The 21,940-nt window shown below is 38.4% G+C and overlaps 1 protein-coding gene across 1 annotated transcript; it reads left to right on the top strand.

The window, feature by feature from the left end:
- The first annotated feature begins 8,358 nt into the window (after nucleotides 1-8,358).
- HOXB1 (homeobox B1) lies at nucleotides 8,359-10,057 on the top strand. Its single transcript, XM_053453120.1, has 2 exons — nucleotides 8,359-8,953; nucleotides 9,738-10,057. The coding sequence occupies exons 1-2, from the start codon at nucleotides 8,359-8,361 to the stop codon at nucleotides 10,055-10,057; spliced, it is 915 nt and encodes a 304-aa protein (XP_053309095.1).
- Nucleotides 10,058-21,940: the final 11,883 nt, after the last annotated feature.

Here is a 21,940-nt window from a genome sequence, read left to right as displayed (position 1 = left end):
GAATGGCTCCATCATAAACTTGTCAGAACTTGCTCCCAAACGTTTAAATCCATCTGCCAAGAAGATCTAAAGGCAAAGTCAACATCTTCTATAGTGAAGTCATCACTAATGTTAAAGCACACATATGTATAGCATCAGGTCCTTAGGCAAAATTAAAAATAGTAGATTTTATTTCATTTCTAGCTCAATTTGCTTTTCATCTGTGGCACAAGATCCTCAGAAGGTAGAAATCAAAAGCATTACATTATACTGTATACAAGCACTTGAGCCTTTACCTCAGCAGATCATGCTATCAAACATTGTATTTAGCAAATCATTCTGCGTTAAATGTATTGTCTGCTATTGTTTAAATTTGAATCTTTAAACAATGAAACATAAAATGTTCAGGGGAGAATAACAGGACTCACATGGATAAAGATTTCCTAAACAACCATTATTACAGTAATTGAATTGCAAGACCTCCATTTTATCTAAATATATATATTATACAACTTTGTACAATTGCACTTATTGTGCTTCCTCTGATTCCCTGCCACCTTTTGATCCCGCTAGTTGTTTGTTGCATCATACTTCCCTGCCGGTCTCTGTTTATAAAAAAATCGGTGGTTAGGCGCTTACTGAACAAGGCGAAAGCTTTGGTCTCCCTGCATTGGGGTGAAATTTCCCTGCCTTCTTTTAGGGAATGGGTAATGAGCGTTGAGAATGTGCAGGCTATAGAGAAGTTGGTGGCCAGCTCTGATCACCTCGGTGAATGGCACCGACGGACCTGGTTCTATTGGTTCCGATTCTTGTCAGAGCCTTCCACCCAAATGCCATTGGCCTATTGGTATTGTTGTGTTGATTATTGGCGCTATTCCTCTTCCTTGGCGGGCTGTTTCCATGCTTGTTAATGCCATAATGTGGACTATCCTGCTGCATCAGGGTCTTGCAATGCACTTGTATATCCATTGGCTGTCCTTTTTTTGTTTTTCCCTTCCCCTTTTCCCACTGTTATGTGTTTATATGTTGTTTTAAAAAACAACTTCTTCTAAATCACAAACTTTCCCCCAATACTTTCAAATTATATATAACGGGCATACGATTATTATACGATTAAGGTTTCCCTACCTCACCTGGATAGGTCTTCCCTTCTTAGTGCTCGTCCCAAACCCAGAAGAGGAATTGAGAAGAACCCTTAAAGACCTTGCAACTCTACTCCTACATTCATTGGTTAATTTCTTTGGCCCCTATCCTACCTACCTAGAACGTTTTCAGGGTCTAGGCACAGTTCAGACCCACTGAGCGTTCACTCTTGTTTTACCCCATCACATGGGGTATATATACATGCACATATGTACATACATGCACATACACACACAAATATTTGCTAAACTGAATGACTTGGAGAGTTAAAAAAAAAAATGGATGGATGGCGTTATTTTAAAAATGAAATCTCATCTCCCCTATTTTTTTAAATATTGTCATCTGATGTTCATAGGCACTACTTGGGATTGCTTCTTAGATTATATCAGTGCTCCCTCGTGGCAGGTATAAAAGAAAAAACTCCAACAGTCTTTTAGTGGGGGGGGTGAAGAGGCAGGATATCATGAATGGGGGCCACTGTTGAACAGGATTCTGCCATTTACCATATCATTCTGGAGGGTTTGCAGTAACCATTGTAAAACATCATTACTAATTCAGATGTTAAACGATTACTTTGCTCAAATTTATAATTGCAGGATTGATAAAGCAATAGTTGGAGTGAAATAGTGATCAGTAAGAAAAAATGTTAAGTAAAAATTGTGTTCATGGCCTAATAATGCCATTAAATAAAATCACTATATGAAGGGAGGCCATCCACTCTATTGCTATGTGAGCAGTCCTACTCTAGTCTCCACATCCTGTAATGGGTCTAATGTGGCAATTACTTAAATATATCAAGTCAGATTTACATTTTTATTTATTTAACCCACTGTGAGCAAAACAGACACAAGCATGTTTCATACTACATCTAGTCAGGAAAGAAAATGCAGCAATAGATTTTAATTGCTACATGCATCGGTTTCATTACAGACAGCCTTAGGCAATGTGGAACAACAAAGTCCTCTTATTAAAATATGTCTTTAAAGGAAAGGTTATGTCATTTTTTGACATGACTATTTCTTTATGAGTAATCTATCACATAATCATAAACCTCTTTTCTGTGCGAAACTCTCTGCCGAGAAAGACGGTTTGAGTACCACAGCTGTGACCAATCCCTTGCCACCTTTCTGGAATTTGAAGGGTTAAAATCTGCAAATCAAAGTAAACAAATTATAATGAGAGGTATAAAATAGCTGGCATTTACCCCAGGACTCAGCTTTGACTCAGTATATTTACCAGAAGAAGGACACAGCTTCAATGAAAATTGTAATTTATTCCAGAATAAAGCAGGCAATAATAAGGCAATATTTGGTCCTCACAGAAAAAACGGTGGAATAACACGTTATACTGCGGCCCCTTCTGTTGTGTGAATGTATCCTGGTTTGGATCTATCTAGCTGTGTCTCTGAACACGCCATTGACATGTGTAAAATGTATGCTTTGGTTATTATTGCATATAGAGAAAAAGTACCATTGTTGGTGACCTTGCACAAATGTTGTTTATTTAATGTATAGTCAACAAAAATATTCTATTAAAGGATTGTTTAACAAAATCAAGACTTCTTAGATTTTGGTTCCCAAACAAAACTAAAATGAAACCTAACTAGTTAAACTAACTAGGCAAGTAAGCAATATGTTACTCACGCCCAAGCTCTTGAATGTTTAATGATACTGTAGCTTCTGTCACGCAGGAACAAAGCTCGACATTCATCTCAATGTCCAGCAATGGATCCACCTGCCATATTTTTGGCACAGGGTGATTTATAAAGTTGCTGTGTATGATGTTTCTATCTCGCACAGATCTTATACAGCAATGCTGGGTTTAAACATGGAAACACTGCAATTGTGGTGTTGCCTTGGGGTCTGAGTCACTACTCATCTGAAAAGACCATGCTTGTCCAGTAATAAAGTCTCGATCAGATCTTTCACACAAACATATATGGTTTGTTATCCACCATACAAAGCATTTGAATGATGGCTCTTTAATATATCTGCCTTGAATGTGCCCATCCATTACACTGTCTATTGTGCAACACACAGAGCACAGCTTCCATGTGCTGTATCCTTTACCCCCCTGCTTCCTCTGTCCTTTCAATCTCAATTATTGAACGTAAATCTGGTTACATACATTTAATAAAAATAACGGAATTAAAAGCAGCGTTACACAGCTATCAATGCAGTAGACAGACAGTAACACACATGGAAAAACACATGGCCAATAAAAAAATACCTACCCAGTCAACACATTATAAAAAAGGAAGACAATTATTACAGTATACACATTCAAAGGGTATGACAACTAGTATTGACAGAATAAGAAAAACCGGTATATTAGGTAAAGAAGTCTGCTAAAAAGCTGACATTCACTATATGCAGTCGATACAATAGGGGGACCCAATTAGTAACCAACAGATATTAATATACAGCAAGCAGAACACAAATGAAGCCATGCTACAGTGAGGGTTTACTCACGGAAGTGGAAATTTGTACAATCCAGTGAGCATATCATGCAAGAGCTTGGCCTTGTGTGCAGATTAGTGAAATCAGATTTTCCCTTAAAGACTGAATAGTAAAGTTAATAAATTGATATCAAACACTCTTGCAAACTTAAAAACCCCCCACAAGAATAGTATACATTCAGTTATCCAGACAGTATCGAATGGCATGTATACATAGAAACACAGCAAAACAATGGGAATACCACAAAGCCAGAATCACACAGACTAACATGCAACTATTTCACATAGCAGGTGGGCTTCACAAGAACCGTATTCCTTTTTCCTGCACTTTCACAAGATCCTTGAACATTTCTTCTACAAGTGAATAAATTATTTGCAATTATAGCGAACTTAGCTGTAACATACTGTAAATCCTTTCTGTCTCTCCCTTTCTTTGTTTAACTTGCAGCCAGAAGTCTTCTACTAAGACACACAGAGTGAGAATGAAAATGAAACAAAGGAGGAGAGACAGAGGTAAATATCAGCTGTTTATCAGTAGCTTGTGGTCAGTGAGAGCTATGATACAGGAAAACATTTGTATTATTGCATTAATTCACCTTTCATAACAGTCTTTATAAGGAAAATGGATATAGCCATATTGGTCCAAGAGAAGATGATGTTTAGTCAAACCTGATACATGTTATATGGCTAACAAATAAATAATAGTCACACCATTTTTCAGGAGCTCTTTTCACAAACTGAAGAAGAGAGGCCCTGAAGACCAGTGACTCCACTTTCTCTGTTGGCCTGATAAAAAGTATCAACTTTGACTAAAATGACATGAACTGTTTTGAGAGATAATGCTGATGGGGGAAGAACAAAAATGAAGTGACTAAGTGAAAATATGAAAACACATAAAACAAATGCTTCCCGTAGCGAATATCATCTTCAACACAGCACTCCATTACAACAACAATATAATCCACAATTGATGTAAAGGTGGGAAAAACAGTATCCACTCCAATCAAGAACTATAGAATACAAGTGCTTCCAAGAAATATGTCGCCCAGGGACCGACCCCATCCAAACATCTCAGTAGAAATTCACCGCTAGAATGTACTGCATGCCCAGAATGGAAACCATATGGGTTAAAATAGTTTACAAAAGGTAACAATTGCATTTAAAATCAGTAAGAAAGCTCTGAATATATAAAGTATATAGAATATTATCTTATGTAACTGCTTAAAATAACATACACAAATGGTTGGGTGACAAGGCCTACCGTGGGTAAATATCACACGTCATATGTAAGTGGTGCTAGTGAAACTGTTGACAAATGTATTTTTAAAAAAGCATTGTAGCTGCTGGTGCCAAAACTACATAGGCCTGTAGGTTCATGTGATTGCCCACAATCCCCTTTGCTTTGTCATAAAATGCTATGAGTTTTATGACACAATATTACTAGTGGGTGTCGGTATCAAAGTTAAAGAATGTCCTCTCATGTAAAGTCCATTTTGTGTTGAAGCATCTAGCCTCTCCTACCAACACTTTTGTTGGATCCTAGTTGTCTTGGGACGCTGAGGAAATATTAATTCGTAGGGTCACCTCCTTTTCCCCTCTTGCATTCTATAATTTCTATTAATTCTCAATAAGAATGAGGCAATTTTTTACAAGATTTAAAAATATTTCCAGAAAGGATATTCAATACCAATGATGCTTCCATATGGAGTGGAATAGTTGGAACAATTCCCTTAAAATGTATTTCATGTGAAGATAAATTGAGTGAAAGTAGACTTATGTAAGGTGGCTAAGACTTGGTGAAAGGTCTCTGTGGCATAAGAGTCAGGGATATTGTCTGAGTTTTGGTAGGAGCAGCCCATTGAACACAACGTTGCCAGCCTGCTTTTGAATTGCAATGTGGTCTTTAAAAAGAGTCAGGGTTACCCTAAGGTCCATGGGTCAGTTGTATGAGTGGCATTTAAATGGTAAAATCACATCCGGAGAAGATCTTGGCATAGAGAGCATATATATATACATATTGGCTAATTCTGGCGAAGGACAATACCACCACCACTCCCACTACAATTTCATCTCTTACCTGTAGAGGTTGGGATAATGTGGATGCCATAATTGGTGGACTGGTGGAAAGAAGCAGGGAGATATGTGTTTCACAAAAAGGGACTGTTTGAGAATTTTGTTTCATGGGGCCCAGGAAGACATGGGTAGGAGCTTTCTTTTCATTCAGATTTCTCTATTACTGCTCCTTTGCAGGTCTCTGCTGTGATATTGTGCTTCAATATAAAACTCCCTGGTCCCTCAGACAGGCATAGTATCAGAAGAAGAGAGTGTGGTGTGTTGGAGGGGGAGATCATACTTCTGCACCACAATAGACCACATTGTGGGTATAGGCAATAGCAGCTGGGGTCTGGGGGTCTGACTCTAGCTGGATCCCCTGCAATGCTGCTTCACAGTACAATACAGCCAGTAACATTCACAATGTAACATAGCCAGTAACATACAAGAATTAACTCTGACATAGTAATATGGTGTAACATACAGTCAGAATAGCATGCAACCAGCACTATATACAGCCAATTAGGCACAGAGAAACACACAAGCAGCAATATGCTGGGTAATATAAGCAGAGTAAAGGACAGACAAAAATATATCAAGTGTAACACAGAGCCAGTGATCCATCTCTAAATGCATGCAGTGTCGTATACCATTAGTAAAATACCCAGGGTCACCCAGCCACAAATAGACACAGTAGAACAGCCACCAATACACAAAAAATAAGGCAGACACTAATATACACAGAATAACCATGCAGCACAGCCAGCAACAATATTTGTCCACACAATTCTGGTATCATAGACGGACACACTGTGAACAATACAAGAACTAAAAGCTACAGGAGCCATTCATTTTTGGAATGATGCTTCATCGGGACCCAGGCAATAAGACACAAATTGGCAGACTGACAGAAATGCATTAATTCATTCAGAACTCCCTGCCTGCAAGCAATACGCACAGAATGTAACAAAGTATCATTTGGGAAGTCATAATATTGTCAGTATGACATATACAAAAGGAAAATTATGTCAAATTTTAACTACACAACCGCACAGCAACAAAATGCGCTCCCCCCCAAACACACACACAAAAGACAAAACAAAACAAAAACATACATCCAGGTGAAACGTTCGGTCCATTCTTATGGTCAGATGGATAAATAATAATGATCAAGAGAAATATAATGCTTATTCTTTAATGACTAAATAAGTTAGGGGTTCCAGAATACGGAGGAAGACTGGGCACGTTATAGTAATGCAAGGTTAAGGTTATGAGGTATTTTATACTTTCCAATCATGGGGATAAATGTATTACGCGGTCTCTAAAATAATACCTCTTGACATTTTAGAAATTAGAGTGAGATTGAATTCAATCCCCACATCTTTTGGAACAGACACAGTTACACACACACACACACACACACACACACATATATATATATATATATATACTCAAATATTTTTCTGAGTATTGTGATGTAATAGCACAAGCACATATTAAACGATATCATATTATTAACACAATGGCATAATCCTCGAAATAATTCACCATCATAAATTCAGCCCAAAGCAGTTCCTGTGGGACCTATAAACCTCTTGTACAAATTGTTCATTAAAAGCGATTTAGATGAAAGAGTTGCTGCTAAAGTACATAACATGAACTTCTGTCCGAGGTCCCCAGTCTATAGAAGCCAGTTGGTTTTCTGACAAGTTTTACAAATGAGAGTAGGCGTTATATTGTTACATGGCTCTTGTCTCCCATGTTGTAACAAGTAAATAAATGTTGCTTACCTAACTGTTTCTTTTAATACGGATACTGAGTGGGAGAGACTTATTTCCCAATCCTCTTCCTCTAACAAAGACTTTTGAGGAGCTGGGGCACTTCAATGCCACAAGCCCAGTGGGTTATGAGGATAAAAACCACAGGAATTAAGGGTGGCAGAGGAAATGCACAGAACTGTATCCACCGGCCACTTCTGTGTGTGTTTACTACACTCCAACATTGTACAACATTGTATGTATTTCCTATACATGTAAAATTGTATACAATGAGGATCCATACACCATACAAATACAATCAATCATAATGTTTGCTGGAGTTTTGTAAGATGGCTGTAACATGACTAGATTAATATAACACAGTATGCATATTTATTTATATTTACTTAATTACATTTTATTCCATTTGGAAGTGTAGAACAGAGGGATTCTAAATATAATCTGGTATGTTCCTTATCAGAATGAAAAGAGAGGAAAAAAACGCATATTTGAAAAGAGGTCCTTCCTCACACTGCCAGATGGAGCTCCAGGAAAAACTCTTTAGATTAAAAACAAAGTTCTCATCCAATTTGGCACATTTTTTCCCTTTTGCTTGAGGTCTTTTAACACTTAAAAAAGTCCTGAATAATTCCAAGTTTTTCTTTAGAGGCTCTGAAGAAAGATTCTGACGCTAACGTGTCGTTATCAGATTGATGGGCTGGGTTTGATTGAAGTTTCTTTGTCATGCAAATGTCACAGGGCATGATGGATGGGGCAAGATATCTGACAAGCTTCAGGAGGTCTTCAGCGATTGGTCCCCAGAGAATCACGTGTCCTTTCTGTGAGGGACAGAGGGTTTGAAGCCTGGCAATCCATGGATGAAAGTTTACAGCTTTGACATACTACCTAAAGGTTGTAGGGCAGAAGGAATCCCCCTGAAACAGGTTGACCCTCCTCCATCGCTGGCAGATGGACAATACTAGAATGGGCTCATTTCTGGAGTATGCAATTTGTAACCGTGGGACTAGCGCCTACTCACCCAGAGGATACCATCATTTGGACCAAGGGACACCTTCCTTTCCAGCCTGTCCAGGCACAACTGACATTTATAACGGTGATGGAAGATTTATGGTAGGAGGAACTGGTGCTATTCCAAACCATCTCCATCAGCAGAGTCACAACTATCATCATCACCATCCCTCTAGCGCTACTCTCCCTTACACCAATTCCATACCAACCTACACTCCACAGTCCTGCAGTCAAAGTTATGGGCACCAGGTCTATATGGGCCAAGAGCCAGATGGAGTCTACTTTCCACAGTCCCAATATACTGCCAACACAGGTTCCAACACCGGCCCTTTGACTGAAGGTTACTGTGGAGGAGTGGCAGGCTCCACTCATTATCACCAGCATCCATATGGGCAAGAGCATCAAGGGTTGTTGCAATCATATAACCACCAACCCCAAGCACTCCATGAGGAAAAGGACTTCTCCTGCCAAACTGAACAGCAAGCCTCCAACACGTTTGACTGGATGAAAGTGAAGAGAAACCCACCAAAAACCAGTAAGTAGCAGTTCCTCCACATTATGATGAGCTTATTGCCTTTGCTACAGTCAGGCCTCAAGTTCACAATGTATCTGTTTGTGGGTGAAGAGCATTAAAAAGCAATTAATCCTATCTGATCCCACATGTCAGTAAGGGTTTCTGTTTGCCATAATAAACCATTTCTCTGTAAGTGTTAACAGAAGAAAACAAATCTGCGAGCTATGGTTACACACACCATTACTGTTTATTTATTTTTACTACGAAAATTGTATAGAAAGTTTTAACACAGACTATAATTACAGCATTAATAATTATCAAGCTGTACAGAATGAATAGTGGGGAGAGTATTAACAGCAATCACTGGGACGTGTTATAAAACTAAAATATTGTGCGTTTGAAGAGTTAGTGTTTTACTTTCAATCGTGTTAAGACGATTCATGTAACCGATTCATGTATAGTGTCTTACAATATAAGAAACATTAAAAACTAAAGTCACCAGAACCTTCAGAAGAAATTACAGCATCATTTATTAGCTGGATATTTCAGAAACCTACACCGGATTGGAAAATGTGTATTCCCATCATAGACAGATATTTATTCGTTTTGACTGATAAGGGGCGACATTTTGTCGAACACAGGGTACATGACTCTATGAAACAGATTAAAGAATTTTGGGTTACAAATGGCAAGTGTAAATGTGCAATATCTAATGCATATCAAGCAGAATAACACCGTCATCCAAAATATTAAAAACAAGTTTTGAATGAATGGTAATTAATGTGTGATTTTACTTTGTCAACAGCTAAATCAGCAGACTATGGTTTAAGCACCCAGCAGAACAGCATCAGAACCAATTTCACCACCAAGCAGCTGACCGAACTGGAAAAGGAGTTCCACTTTAACAAGTACCTGACCAGAGCCAGGCGGGTGGAGATAGCGGCCACTCTGGAACTCAACGAAACCCAGGTGAAGATCTGGTTCCAGAACCGAAGGATGAAGCAGAAGAAGAGAGAGAAGGAAGGTCTGGCCCCTTGTATCATACAGGGGTCACTAAAGGAGGGCAGTGAGGTATCAGACCTTTCTAGTTCCACTTCACCTGACGCCTCTCCAAACTCAGTATAGAAGAGTTTTTAAACGGACAAGTGACACTTAAAGGTTTACCCAGATTTTGTATATAGTTTATTTTGTTCTACAAATGTCTTCTTATTTATATAACTAAAGGAGAAAATATTTTACAAAGTCACCTTTGTATCAACTGATCAAAAACAAAAAGAACTCGTTGATTACTCTCAGGGACACCCTGTTTTGGGGAGAGCAGCACGTTGAGACACTTCTATTTTTTGGTCTACACAATAAATCAGGTCATATGTCCTCAATGTGGGTCCACATTTATATATATGTTATGCAGTGTGAAAGGTATCGGTGTGTGATAAAAAGATTAGGGCCTTTTAATACAAATGATACCTTTCATATGAAGAAAAATAAAGGTTTGCACTACTGCTGAACTAATTGGTATTGGAATTCAGCGTAATGGGAATGTATAGATGCCATTTAACACCAGTGCTTGTAAGAGATCAGTAAGGTGTGTTAGATGCGCTATAGGATGTTATAATATATTAATTTAAAGGGAGAGTCAGATTAAATTCTATAATATGTCAAAGTGTGCAAATTGTTCTTATATATGTTAAACCATTTGGTAGTACAGATTACGTTTCTATGGAGAAATAAAAATAAAGAAAACCGGGTTTGTTTATACTACTTAATAAGTCTCTTTTTTATCTCCTTGACTAAAGATAAATTCATCTATCTAATTTTAGGCTTTTGAAATTCATGTTTAAGAACTGCATACGAATTAAAATACAAATGATTTCTCTGCCAAGATAAAATCTGGCCTAGCAATAACCGATTATTTCATATTCATTGATATAGCGCCATCATATTCAGCAGCTGCGTATTATGGGTAAATCGGTATCATCCATTAATAAATCATATGGCACGATGTCTAAGTAGTTGGTGGTGACCATTTTAGATTTTCAGTTATACATTTAAGAATTAGTTGCTATATGTATTCTAAATATTTTGAGAACATTGCCATAGTAAAGAGAACGAATGTATCAATTCAAATTAATCCGGGCTCCAGTCTAGCATGTGGTGATCAGACCTGCTTGGTTACAAGGAACACATCCTTGTATTTTTTGTCTGATCTTGACCATAACAAAAGCCAACAAAACTCTCACAATTTAAAACTGAATAGGGGTTTCAGAATGTTGCATGTGAGGTCTGTATTTATATTCCAAACTGTCCATGCCCCGCAGACAGGATGGGATTTGTGTGCTCGCAGACATCAAAAACACTTTTATCCTTTATTTGTGTGCTTGGAAAAGCAGGTTACATGCTGCTTCCATTGATCTTTTAAAGGTTTACAAGCCTTTTGCCTCCTAAATAATCACGATGTGATCAACACAATCGGCCGATATTATCACACAGAACTGCCACCTATGGGAATTGTCGGGGCATTTAATTTTGTGTTAAGGAAAACCTCAGTTTTCAGGGAGGAATATAGTAAACATCTCGAATAGGTAACTCTGCATGTGAAGATAAATCAAGGTGCACATGGCTTTAGGAGATATTCTGACAACTTATTCGTTTTAAGATGTAATTGGCATTTTTTTGTCTCACCACTTTGAATCTAAACTGGTTTTCTGGGTACTGCCATCCCACTTCGTAAGGAACTTAGGAAAGTCAAACATGATTCATCCTAAGATGTCTATTGGTTTAGCTGCTGGGAATGGACAGGACACACTTGTGTTTACATTAAGAAAACAGAAAAGCAATACTTAAAGGTAAATATGTTCCACCGTAGTGCCAGTTAATGCTCGTTGAAAAGATACGGTTTAGCAGCTAGGTGAGCCAAGACGTGGTGTCCTAAAAATGACCTTCCTCTTATTCCTCCATTTCACCAATCCACCAAGACCACTCTCCACATCTTTTTTGCTCAGGTGCCCTTAGGGCTCTGAAGAGCACTAAATATCTCTTTCTCTTCATTTTGTGAGCTCCCTTTAGTTTACCCTGCTCTGACAGCTTTATTTTACCCCAACCATCCGATGGACTGCTTCAATATTTACTCAAGCTGATGGCTTGTCCCGGGACCTCCTCTCAGCACCTCTGTCCTGCAGCCTCCTTCCCCCAGGCAGAGGTTCAGCTAAAGTTCATCTGGAAATCAAAGCAGCCTGGCTAGGCTGAATGTCCCTGGATAGACCTGGGATGGACTGTATTTTAAGGTCACGTTGAGGTCTTCTTGACCCCCTGGGTCTCTTGTGACCCTGCTCTCAGCAGTTTGTACAGTAGGTGAAATTTGTATTTCTTTGGTTGCCACATTTCGAAGGAAACCGAAGAGCCATGAATATACTTTACTGTACTGGAGCTCATCCCCAGGGACCCCAGCTATTAATCTGTGTCCTAGCTCATGTAAACTGTTCCAGCAGGCAAATCAGTTCAATGTAAGGACACACGTTTCATACTACAATAAGATGTGAAGTGCAAAACATATTTTAAATGTTATGTTGGTATACAAAAAAGTTGATGGATTCCAAACCCTTATATATTAGCTTGGCATATTTGTCCCATGTTTGCATAATGACATTAAAGATTATGTCTGTGGTTAAAAACGTTAACCTTCAAGTCTTTTCCCATTAATATCCACCTTAATATCTACAATTTCTTGGCCCTGCCACCCATTGTCTTAAACAGGGCTTTCATCATTGAGCTTCCTTGCAACTCCACATTTACGCCAAGCCTACACTTAAATGCAAAGTGTTCCTAAGCTTGTTTACTCAATCTAGCATCCATATCTGCCATGGTACAGTTGTATGAGGGTGTCACTTAGGTGTAACAGGAATAGGCAAAGTGGTACAAGGATACCAGTGAGGTTTTCTGTAGGTCCATAGGACATCATTAAATTGTCGACCACACACGCCAGTACATGTCCACCATGAGAAATTTTGGTTCCTACCCCTGAGAATACAGGAGTGAAGTGTGGTGTGGATTCCATGTAGCTCCTAGATTTCCCCCCCGGGTTATCAACAGAAAGTGCTATTTACTTTTTAATGAGCTATTATGCCCATCCATTTTTTCCATCTGTTTCTTGGTGAGCATGTGGGAACACATGGGTTTCTAATAGATGTATATGGTTTCTATTAAATAATTTCTTCTAACCTGTAAACAGCACCATATTTAGTAGCAAATAAAAAAAATGTTTTAATACCCCCAAAACACATGCAGCATGCTTGAATATGTATGTGCATATTGGCATGTCAGGACTCCCCAGACAACCCAATATTTTTTCTGTATAGATTGTAACTGTGTTGCTGTAATTGTAAAAGATTTTCCATTGAAAATGAGGAAAATCTCAAAGTATTTCTCCTTGCTGCAGATAATGATTCTTATTTTGAATTGTTTCCCATTGCTTTGTGTATATTCCCATCCATAAGATGTATAAACACAGTTTCACAAATGGACTATCCACTGAATCACAAGTGTGTGATAAGTGTCAAGAACCTCTGATATAATGGTTCATTCCACCCCTCTGCAAAATCAGCTTCTCACTCACTCGTGATATCATATCTGCACTTTGGTAGGTCATTTAAACTAACAAATTGACCTGTCCATCTGTAGTCAAGGATGGATATCCTGAACATATGGTTTATAATGTGTTTGGTGTCTATATAGCAGTACAGTAAAATCTTAGGAAAAAGTGAAGCTACGTTATCTAAAACAGCTTTTCCGCCCTAGTGTTTTAGAGAAACTAAGGGCAGTAGGATGTCGTTTGCAGAGAGTTGAAACACTTCGATTTACCAACTGCACAATGCGTTAGACATGGAAGTAAAAATCAGTTGAAATCACCCTAGTGAATTACCTAGTTCCGTCCAATACACATACAGAATGTATAGAAAACCCATCAAATAAGTACAAACATGATAGGTTCTTCGTGTAAATGCTGTCTAAAATCCTTGTTTCTTTAGTGGCCGTGGTGGCTATATGTGGAGTTGCAAGCAAAACACACACTACATTTACTGGCCTCATAAGTTTCAATCAGAGCCCAGGGAGTAAGATGATTTAAGGCAGGTATTTTTTAAGAATGAAGTGAGGGAAAAGAAGACAAGAAACAGTTTTTTTCTAGTCTTAGATTACTATGAAATATCCGCAAAACAATTAGACTGAAGGAAAACATGCTATAGGTAGCTTGATTATGAATTTAGTTATGCTAATTGCGGTGAAGCCTTTAATAACCTCTTCACAGAGTTTACACAAGAATTACATACCTATTCTTATGACCAGATGCCAAGAAAAATAGCTAATCAATGTAGGAGTAGAAACTGTTGAAATTGTTTGAGGTTCCTTACCACCTTGCCCTTTCTTATCAGTTTTAAACCTACACAACACAAGGCCTAGCCTTTTTTAAGGGCAGAGGTTATCAATGAGTAAATAGCCAGATCTTGGGGAAATGATGGAGTGAGAGTAAATAGTTTTTCATATATTTACAGGTTGCAGCCATTAGCAATGCTGCGATCTCCCCCTCCTGAATGTACACAGGTAAAAGGTTCATTTGAGAACATTAGAACATTTAAAAGATAAAATAGATAGAGATAGGCTCGGTGTTCAGCTCCCAGTTCTAATAAAGAATAGACACATTTCTGATAACAAGGGAATATGCTGTGGAGTTTATCTCAGTATACTGTCTCTGATAGCGTGAAGTACACAGAGGTGAGTAACTTCACAGTTATTTGATAAGTAAATTGTGTTGTTAAATATCAATCCTTCATGGAGCAACTGAACTAATTTGTGATGGCAGATAATACTGAGTGAGATCAAACAACCTACCAAACAAATCCCTTTGTCTTGTAAAAGGAGTAAGAAGCGGCAATAGGACACACATGCCTACAAATACCTGTAAGATTTGCCTTTGCAGCTCCCATTGCAAAGTCAACCCTTACCTCTTAGTATCTTCATACTTCTCACCTCCTATGCCTTAAAAATAACATTTAATAGCACGTACTTTGCAATTTGTGAACTGCTGTCCTGACCAGATGTTTTTTCTGTGTTGGTATTGTGATTTTCCTAAATGTACAATATGAGTTTAAGGTAAAACCATAAGAGCTTCAGCTCACAACTGTAGCAGTGTGATCTCTATAACCTCTCCCTGACTAAGGGATCCTTCATTTATACTAAGACACCAGTTTCTGTTAAACATTGAAACTTTTAAACATATATTTCAATAAGGCCTTGCTAACAATCTAAAGATAAAAAAAACATGTAGCCTTTCCCACAACCATTCGTTTTGTTCTACCTTCTCCTAAAAATACTTCATATAACATGTTTGAGAATGATAATCACAATGCTTGGACAGTGCTAGATGCATGAGCAATTCTCTGGTTATCCCATTATTGCCAACATTAAAGTTGGAGGTGTTGTTAATGTTGAAGCAGGCTACCTGGGACTCATCAAGGTAATTACAAACTCTCATTTATTAAATCATTTTAAGTAAAATAATAAGTAGACAACTTGACAAGCATAGTAATTTGTAAGGGGCGAGGTAACCACATATTTCATATTTTGGGATCACAGCCTGTATAATCTGCCTAAACTATACTTGAGGTCTAATGGGAGGAAGCATAAATATCTCTTTGTCCACTTGCTCCAACAGTTGTTATGAGTGCTTGGATATGACACTAATTTCCAGCAACCTAATTGCTTACGGATTGGCACAGACTTCCACTCTAAGCAGCGTGGTGTATATACACTGATTAGGAATACCGGTTTCAATAATTTATAATCCACTGATAAGATACATTAACACATTCCCATAGAATCCCATAAAATAGGTCCATAGCCCATTGTCTCTTTTTGCTGGTTGTTTATAAATGTTTCTCCATGAACATATTGTTCTATTCTATATGAAAAGCATGTATATTTTCCTCACATTTGTTTACATAAATTAAAATAACCAAATACTCAACATACCCAGATACATAAAATTTCATTTAAATAAAAAATACATCAATTTGCATCCACTTGTGATTAGTTTAATAGTAGTGAGGTCAGCAAGACTGTTGTTACAAGGTAATAAACAACATTGAGTTGCTATTATTTTATTATTTTTTTAACAACCCCTCAGCTCAAATAATGGGAAGTCACTCTTCCCAGTAAGGCAAGAAGAAAATGCAATTGAGTAATTGGTAATCCCAATTTTCTCCACACTGTGTCAAAATGTGCAACACTGTTCCATCAACTGAATGTCTCACCTCCAGGCTAAAGAAGCTTGACAATCTTAATGGTAACACCAGCCTGGAGAAGATTGATGGTCCACTCAGTTGGAGAACTCTGGCAGAAGACAAGAATTCTCTCCATGACACCTAGTAAAGCTAGGCTTTCATCCATATATGTTTGCAATATTTCATGAGATGGACTAGCTGTCAAGAGGTACTTCTAAAGGTTAACAAGAAGTCTTCCAGGTTTTGAGACAAGGCTGAGCGCAGATAACTATTAAACTGTCCCTATGAACCAATGTGTTCAGTCAGACAGTGGCTGACATAGGTTTATGCAAAGAGGTCAAGTATCTGTGACTTAGAAGATGGCACCTCTGGTCTTTGAGTGGAAGGGGAAATGGTGCCAAGTGTTTGTATTACTCTCAAAAAGTTACTTCTTGTAAAACAAACCCGGCTGCTTTGCCTCAGATTACTTCACATACAGCTTCTTTTACACAATTTCAAAGTGATTTTTTTTTATCAGACAATTAAGTTTCCTTAATTACCTGAACATAGAACATCGTATGATATGCCAACATTTTTATAATAGGCCCACAATCTCTGAAGGTCCTTACCAGGTTCTATTTATGTCAAAAGACATTTATTTACTCAACATTTGTACAATATTTGTCATATTTTATTTACTCTTGCAAAGCAGAAGGTAGTCTGTGTGGTATTACTTAATGAAAGTTTGATAGAACAAGGAATATGTGATCCAAACATTTCTTCACAGGTATATTAATGCACATATTAACGACCCAATAACCTAGTTAGAACTAGGACTGCTTAAAACTATTTTAACTAACTTATCTTGTGCAACGACTTATCTGGCCAGTACAATGCTTTTGTTTGAAAAAGTCAAAAGGCTAGATAGTCAAAAGGTCAACAGGCCCTGAATACACTACAACCAGGACAGTTCTATCAACTTAAGGGTCGATAGTATCTAAAAATGAACAGTTTTTGTCACTTTGAACAGGGACACCCAGATATTAAAGAACTTACTTTGTCTAGAAAGTCTAACATACGGGAATGAAATGGGGCGACCTATTAGTGAGGTAATAGAATTATTAGAGCTTTATTTTACATAAGCATTTAGTATGTTTATATAATTCAAATAAGTACTTTAACTATTTAAAGAACCTGTTAGATGCCCCTGTTAGGAACCATTGCCATTTCTCTAACGGTGCATGATATATGTCCACATAAAAAAACATAACCCTTTTATTGACGTGTATTTTAACCCATCATTGAGAGTATTTAATATGATGTGAAAGGCCTGCCTATTTTCATGAATTAGTTATATAGTTTCACAAATAAATATTTAAGGAGGTTGATGGATACTCGATAAAGGAGAATACTGTCCTCAATATGACCTTTGGTGTGAAACTAAGGCCAAGTAATCTAGGCAAGAGTGAGCTAACAACCTGACCAAGTACTCTACGTATGTAAATGTGCCCTCCAGCCCCATGGCAAATAAAACAAACATGGCTTAAATTTAAATTTGGAATGCCCAAAAAAATGATGTTGAGTCTTGGTGAATTTAGTAGAGAGTTAAATGAACCACTATACAGGACTAAATGAAATACAAGAAGACTACTAGAAGGGTAAGGAGTAAGCTGAATAAAATAAAGGAAATGCTAAAATCTCAGAGATCTCAGAGAAAACAGTCAATTGTCAGAACCTGCCATAGATAAGAGAGAGTACCACGGACTGACAGATAAAGCCAAAGGCAACAAACAGGGCTCCTGAATGTGACACGCAAACAAACCTAAGCAGCCCCGAAAGCACATAGTTTCTGAAGCGCACACAAAATCTGCCCAACTCAAAAAACAAACACCATTCTACAGCTAATGACAGACATTGCTGACTGTAAACGGAGCCACTTCCCTTCTGCCCAGTGTAATAGAGAGATGGACTGTTACTGTATCATTATGTAATCTTAATTTCATTTTCATTAGAGCACACCATTATATCAGTCCAGATTATTCATACTGAGCCTGGAGGTAGACTAAGCACTGTGTGAAATGTCAGATGGAATTATATATGAGAGAAAAAATAGAAGCTGTTCCTACTGTTCCGTAAATCATCCAATGTCATCATACGCAACCAGACTCATCACATTGAGGAATACACCTCTAGTCTTGGGCGCTTATGAATAGTATTGTCCCACTTAACACAATGGCTTCCAACAAGGAGAGAACCCAATCTTTGCTTTGCTTTAAATGCAAATGAAGCGTCCAGCAGAAAGATATAGTGATCCACTTAATGGGCCATGGTAATTTGATATTATTACCGGTAGACAAATTTACATGTTATGCATACAAAGTAGACGTCTACCGCTCGTTGGATAAGCTAAGGGCACTGTCTCTTATAAATGCATAGTAATTCCGCTGGCACTTGTTGCAATCACAGAAGCAGGTGTGAAGTCATCTCTTACCATCCCATAAGACTGATAGGGGGGGTCCCACAATTACCCCACGGGTTGGTCCAAAATTGTTTACTAACGGCCGGCCTGACCTGGTCCAGGTCAGACTAACCCTTTGCGAACAACTTTGGACTGGCCTAGGTGGGTGAGTGAGGGAAGTAGGGATTGGGAAAGGGGGAAATTGTATAATTATTTGTGAGCATGGATGTGGGCATGTGTGAGTGTGGATGTGTGTGAGCACAGATATGCATGTGTAAGTGTGTGTGAGCATGGATGTGTGTGTGAGTGAGCATGGATCTGTATGTCAGCACAGATGTGTATGTGTGAGCACGGACATGTATGTGTGTCAGAGTACGGATGTGTATGTGTGTGTCAGCACGGGTGTTTTTGAGCATGGCTGTGTATGTGAAAGTGTGTGTGACCATTGATTTGTATGTGTGAACACGGATGTGTATGTGCAACTGTAAAGATGTGCGTGTGTGTGAGCATGGATGTGTATGCATGCAAGTATATGTAAGCGTGTGTGAGAATAGATATGTAAGCGTGTGTGAGAATAGATATGCAAGTGTGTGTGAGCATGGATATGTGTGTATGAGCGGAAGTATGCAAGTGAGTGTGCATATCTCTGCAAATGTGAGAATGTGTGTAAAAATATGTGCCAGTGTGTATATGAAAGGCCAGGGTTTGTGTGTGTGCATGGATATGTATTTGTGTGTGATCATTGATGTGCATTTGTGTGTGAGCATGGGGAGCAATAGAAAGGAGATAAAGAGCGAGAGAGAGAAGGGTAGATAACGATAAAATGAAGAAATAAAGAGAAAGAAGAGACATAAAGAAAAGGGGAGAGATAAACATAAATGGTAGAATGAAAATAGAGCGATAACTGGAAAGAGGAGGATACATAAAGAGCAAACGGAGAGCTGAGATGAAGAGAAAGGTAAGGGATAATGAGAAAGGGAAGGGTCAAGAGGACAGCTGAGACTCTGGGAGGAGATCACTGTGGCTGCAACCTGGGTTCTGGGGCAAATCCTGTGGGTGCAATCTGGGTGCTGAGGCAAGTTCTCATCTACATATCATATAGTTAAAATGCGATGTGTGTGCAGCGACCACTAAAAAAGCAGACTCCACTCCACTCTGCAGTATGTTCTAGCCCCAGATCTTTTGGAGACCTAGCAATGCCCCTGCTACCAGTAATACCACCACCCAGGATGTTTATCTGAAACATTTTTAATGTACACAGCCCATGTTACACATCCCCAAGCAATCATGGAATTGAATGGAAATAATACATCTAAAAGCACAAATCACATAATCACAGGTTGGGGACCTTAACCAGGAATGTAGGTCCATTTCCAAAAGAAGCCATGAATTCACAGTTTCAATGCAACCACCTCTTTTCTTTTCTAACGCTATACTAGCGTAACGATATCCTTCTCCCTACTACCTATATTGTAACCTAATATCAATGATCTCTACTCCAGGTAAATTAATTGATCAAGGTGAATTTTCCTCAGTCATGAAAATCAATGTATGACCCATTGACCTCAGTTTATATACCTGGAGGCCAATGCCAATAACTAGATCACATCTCTAGCCTATAGTAGAGGGAATGAATTTGTTACCTACTTTTATATTCATATTTGTTTTACCTAAAACGCATACATTTACTGAAGCAAATGTAGAATAATTTTATATGTCACTCAAACTAGAAACCCCCTTTATAGGCCACTTAAAACAGAAATAATCCCCCATTCATGTGTCTCTCCCTGGTTGTTATGCTGCGGCTGGCTGTGGATTGGTTTAGTCATCCTTTGGAAGGGTGGGAGAGGAGATGGATCACACACTCAGGACTGAAAATCCGATCAGATAATCCTAGCCTTGCCATAGGCTGCTTCCACTGGGTGAAACTTTAAAGAAAATATCTCCAAAACAATTACATTGAATGACAGACGAAAGCACGCTTGCTATGGGTAGCTTTAATTAATGAATTAATCTTTCATGCTCAGTCTGCTAAACTGCATTCATGACTGAACTCATCTTACAACTCTGCCATTAATTAAGGGGCTTAGCTCTAATGTAATGTTCCTCCGAGAAACCTTACTCATCTATGGACATATTGGAGAGTGAGGGTTATTATCAGCAGTGATGACAATGGATAGTTGGGTGTATTTTTAGTAAATTCTATGTAAATCTAAATGAGTATAATTTCTACTGTTGCCAGAATCATCACTTCATGCGCATATTTGGGACCACTTACAAATAGTGGAAAAACCCATAAACGTCCACACACTACATGAGCATAGGAATATCACGTATGAACTAAAAAAGGCATTTTGTAAGGGAAAATCAGAAACACAGATTTCTTAAGAGCTAAGTGAGTTTGCAAGAGAAATGACCACAGACCAATACAATGTATTAACAAATGATATGCATAATAATTCAAGTTTTGAAAAATAAATCCGTCTAACTTTTGAATGTAACTGCACTGGGAAATCAGGCTTAAGGCAGAATACCATAAAATGAATAACATAACTTCCTACAAACTATAGACTATTTCAGAGATGATAGAGGCAAGGACCCGTGAGGGATACATCTGGCCCGGTAGTCTCAAATAGGAGAACAGTGTCACACGTAGTGAATACATAACAACAGTGGGCCATATTTCTTCAGAACAAAATATGTAGACAAGCCCTAAAATCAGGCCAAGTAGCACGAGTTTCAGTTGGTTTACACTGCTCCGTTTAGAACAGTTCTGGAGAATAAATCTTTATACACAGACACTTTCACATTTATTCACCTTTAATGCAATTGACCACAAAATCTCAACTTTGTGCCATAAATCACAGGCATAGAATGACGCTATGCTGTATTTCTAAGTATGCATCTACATACTGTGTGAAAAATCTCAAAAACGTAAAATAATCCTAAACGTTACAAAATACTCAGTAATTCCTTCCCAAAAAATGTGACAGACAAATAGACGCGAACATGCTATTCAATTCCTTCAGCGTATCGACCGCTTAATGATTTCATTATTCTGCAAGCTCCCTTTCTGTCCATATCACCACCTCGCCCCTTCTTTTTCTTACAATGTACCCGTCTCCTGGACACTGAGCCTGGCCTTCTGTATGGTGCCTGCGCAGGGTCTGTCCCCAGCTGGAAAGACAGTCCTAAGGCAGTGGCTGTGCTTACAATATAGTCCTGTCAGGCGCTGTTATTGATGGGCTGCTCCTGTATTGTATGTTCAGTCCTATTGAAGAACAGGCCCATGGAGCA

The sequence above is a fragment of the Spea bombifrons genome, chromosome 13, assembly GCF_027358695.1.
Source record: "Spea bombifrons isolate aSpeBom1 chromosome 13, aSpeBom1.2.pri, whole genome shotgun sequence".
Lineage (NCBI taxonomy): Eukaryota > Metazoa > Chordata > Amphibia > Anura > Pelobatidae > Spea > Spea bombifrons.
The sequence above is the reverse complement of the archived record's forward strand: the minus strand, read 5'-3'. Positions and strand labels throughout refer to the sequence as shown.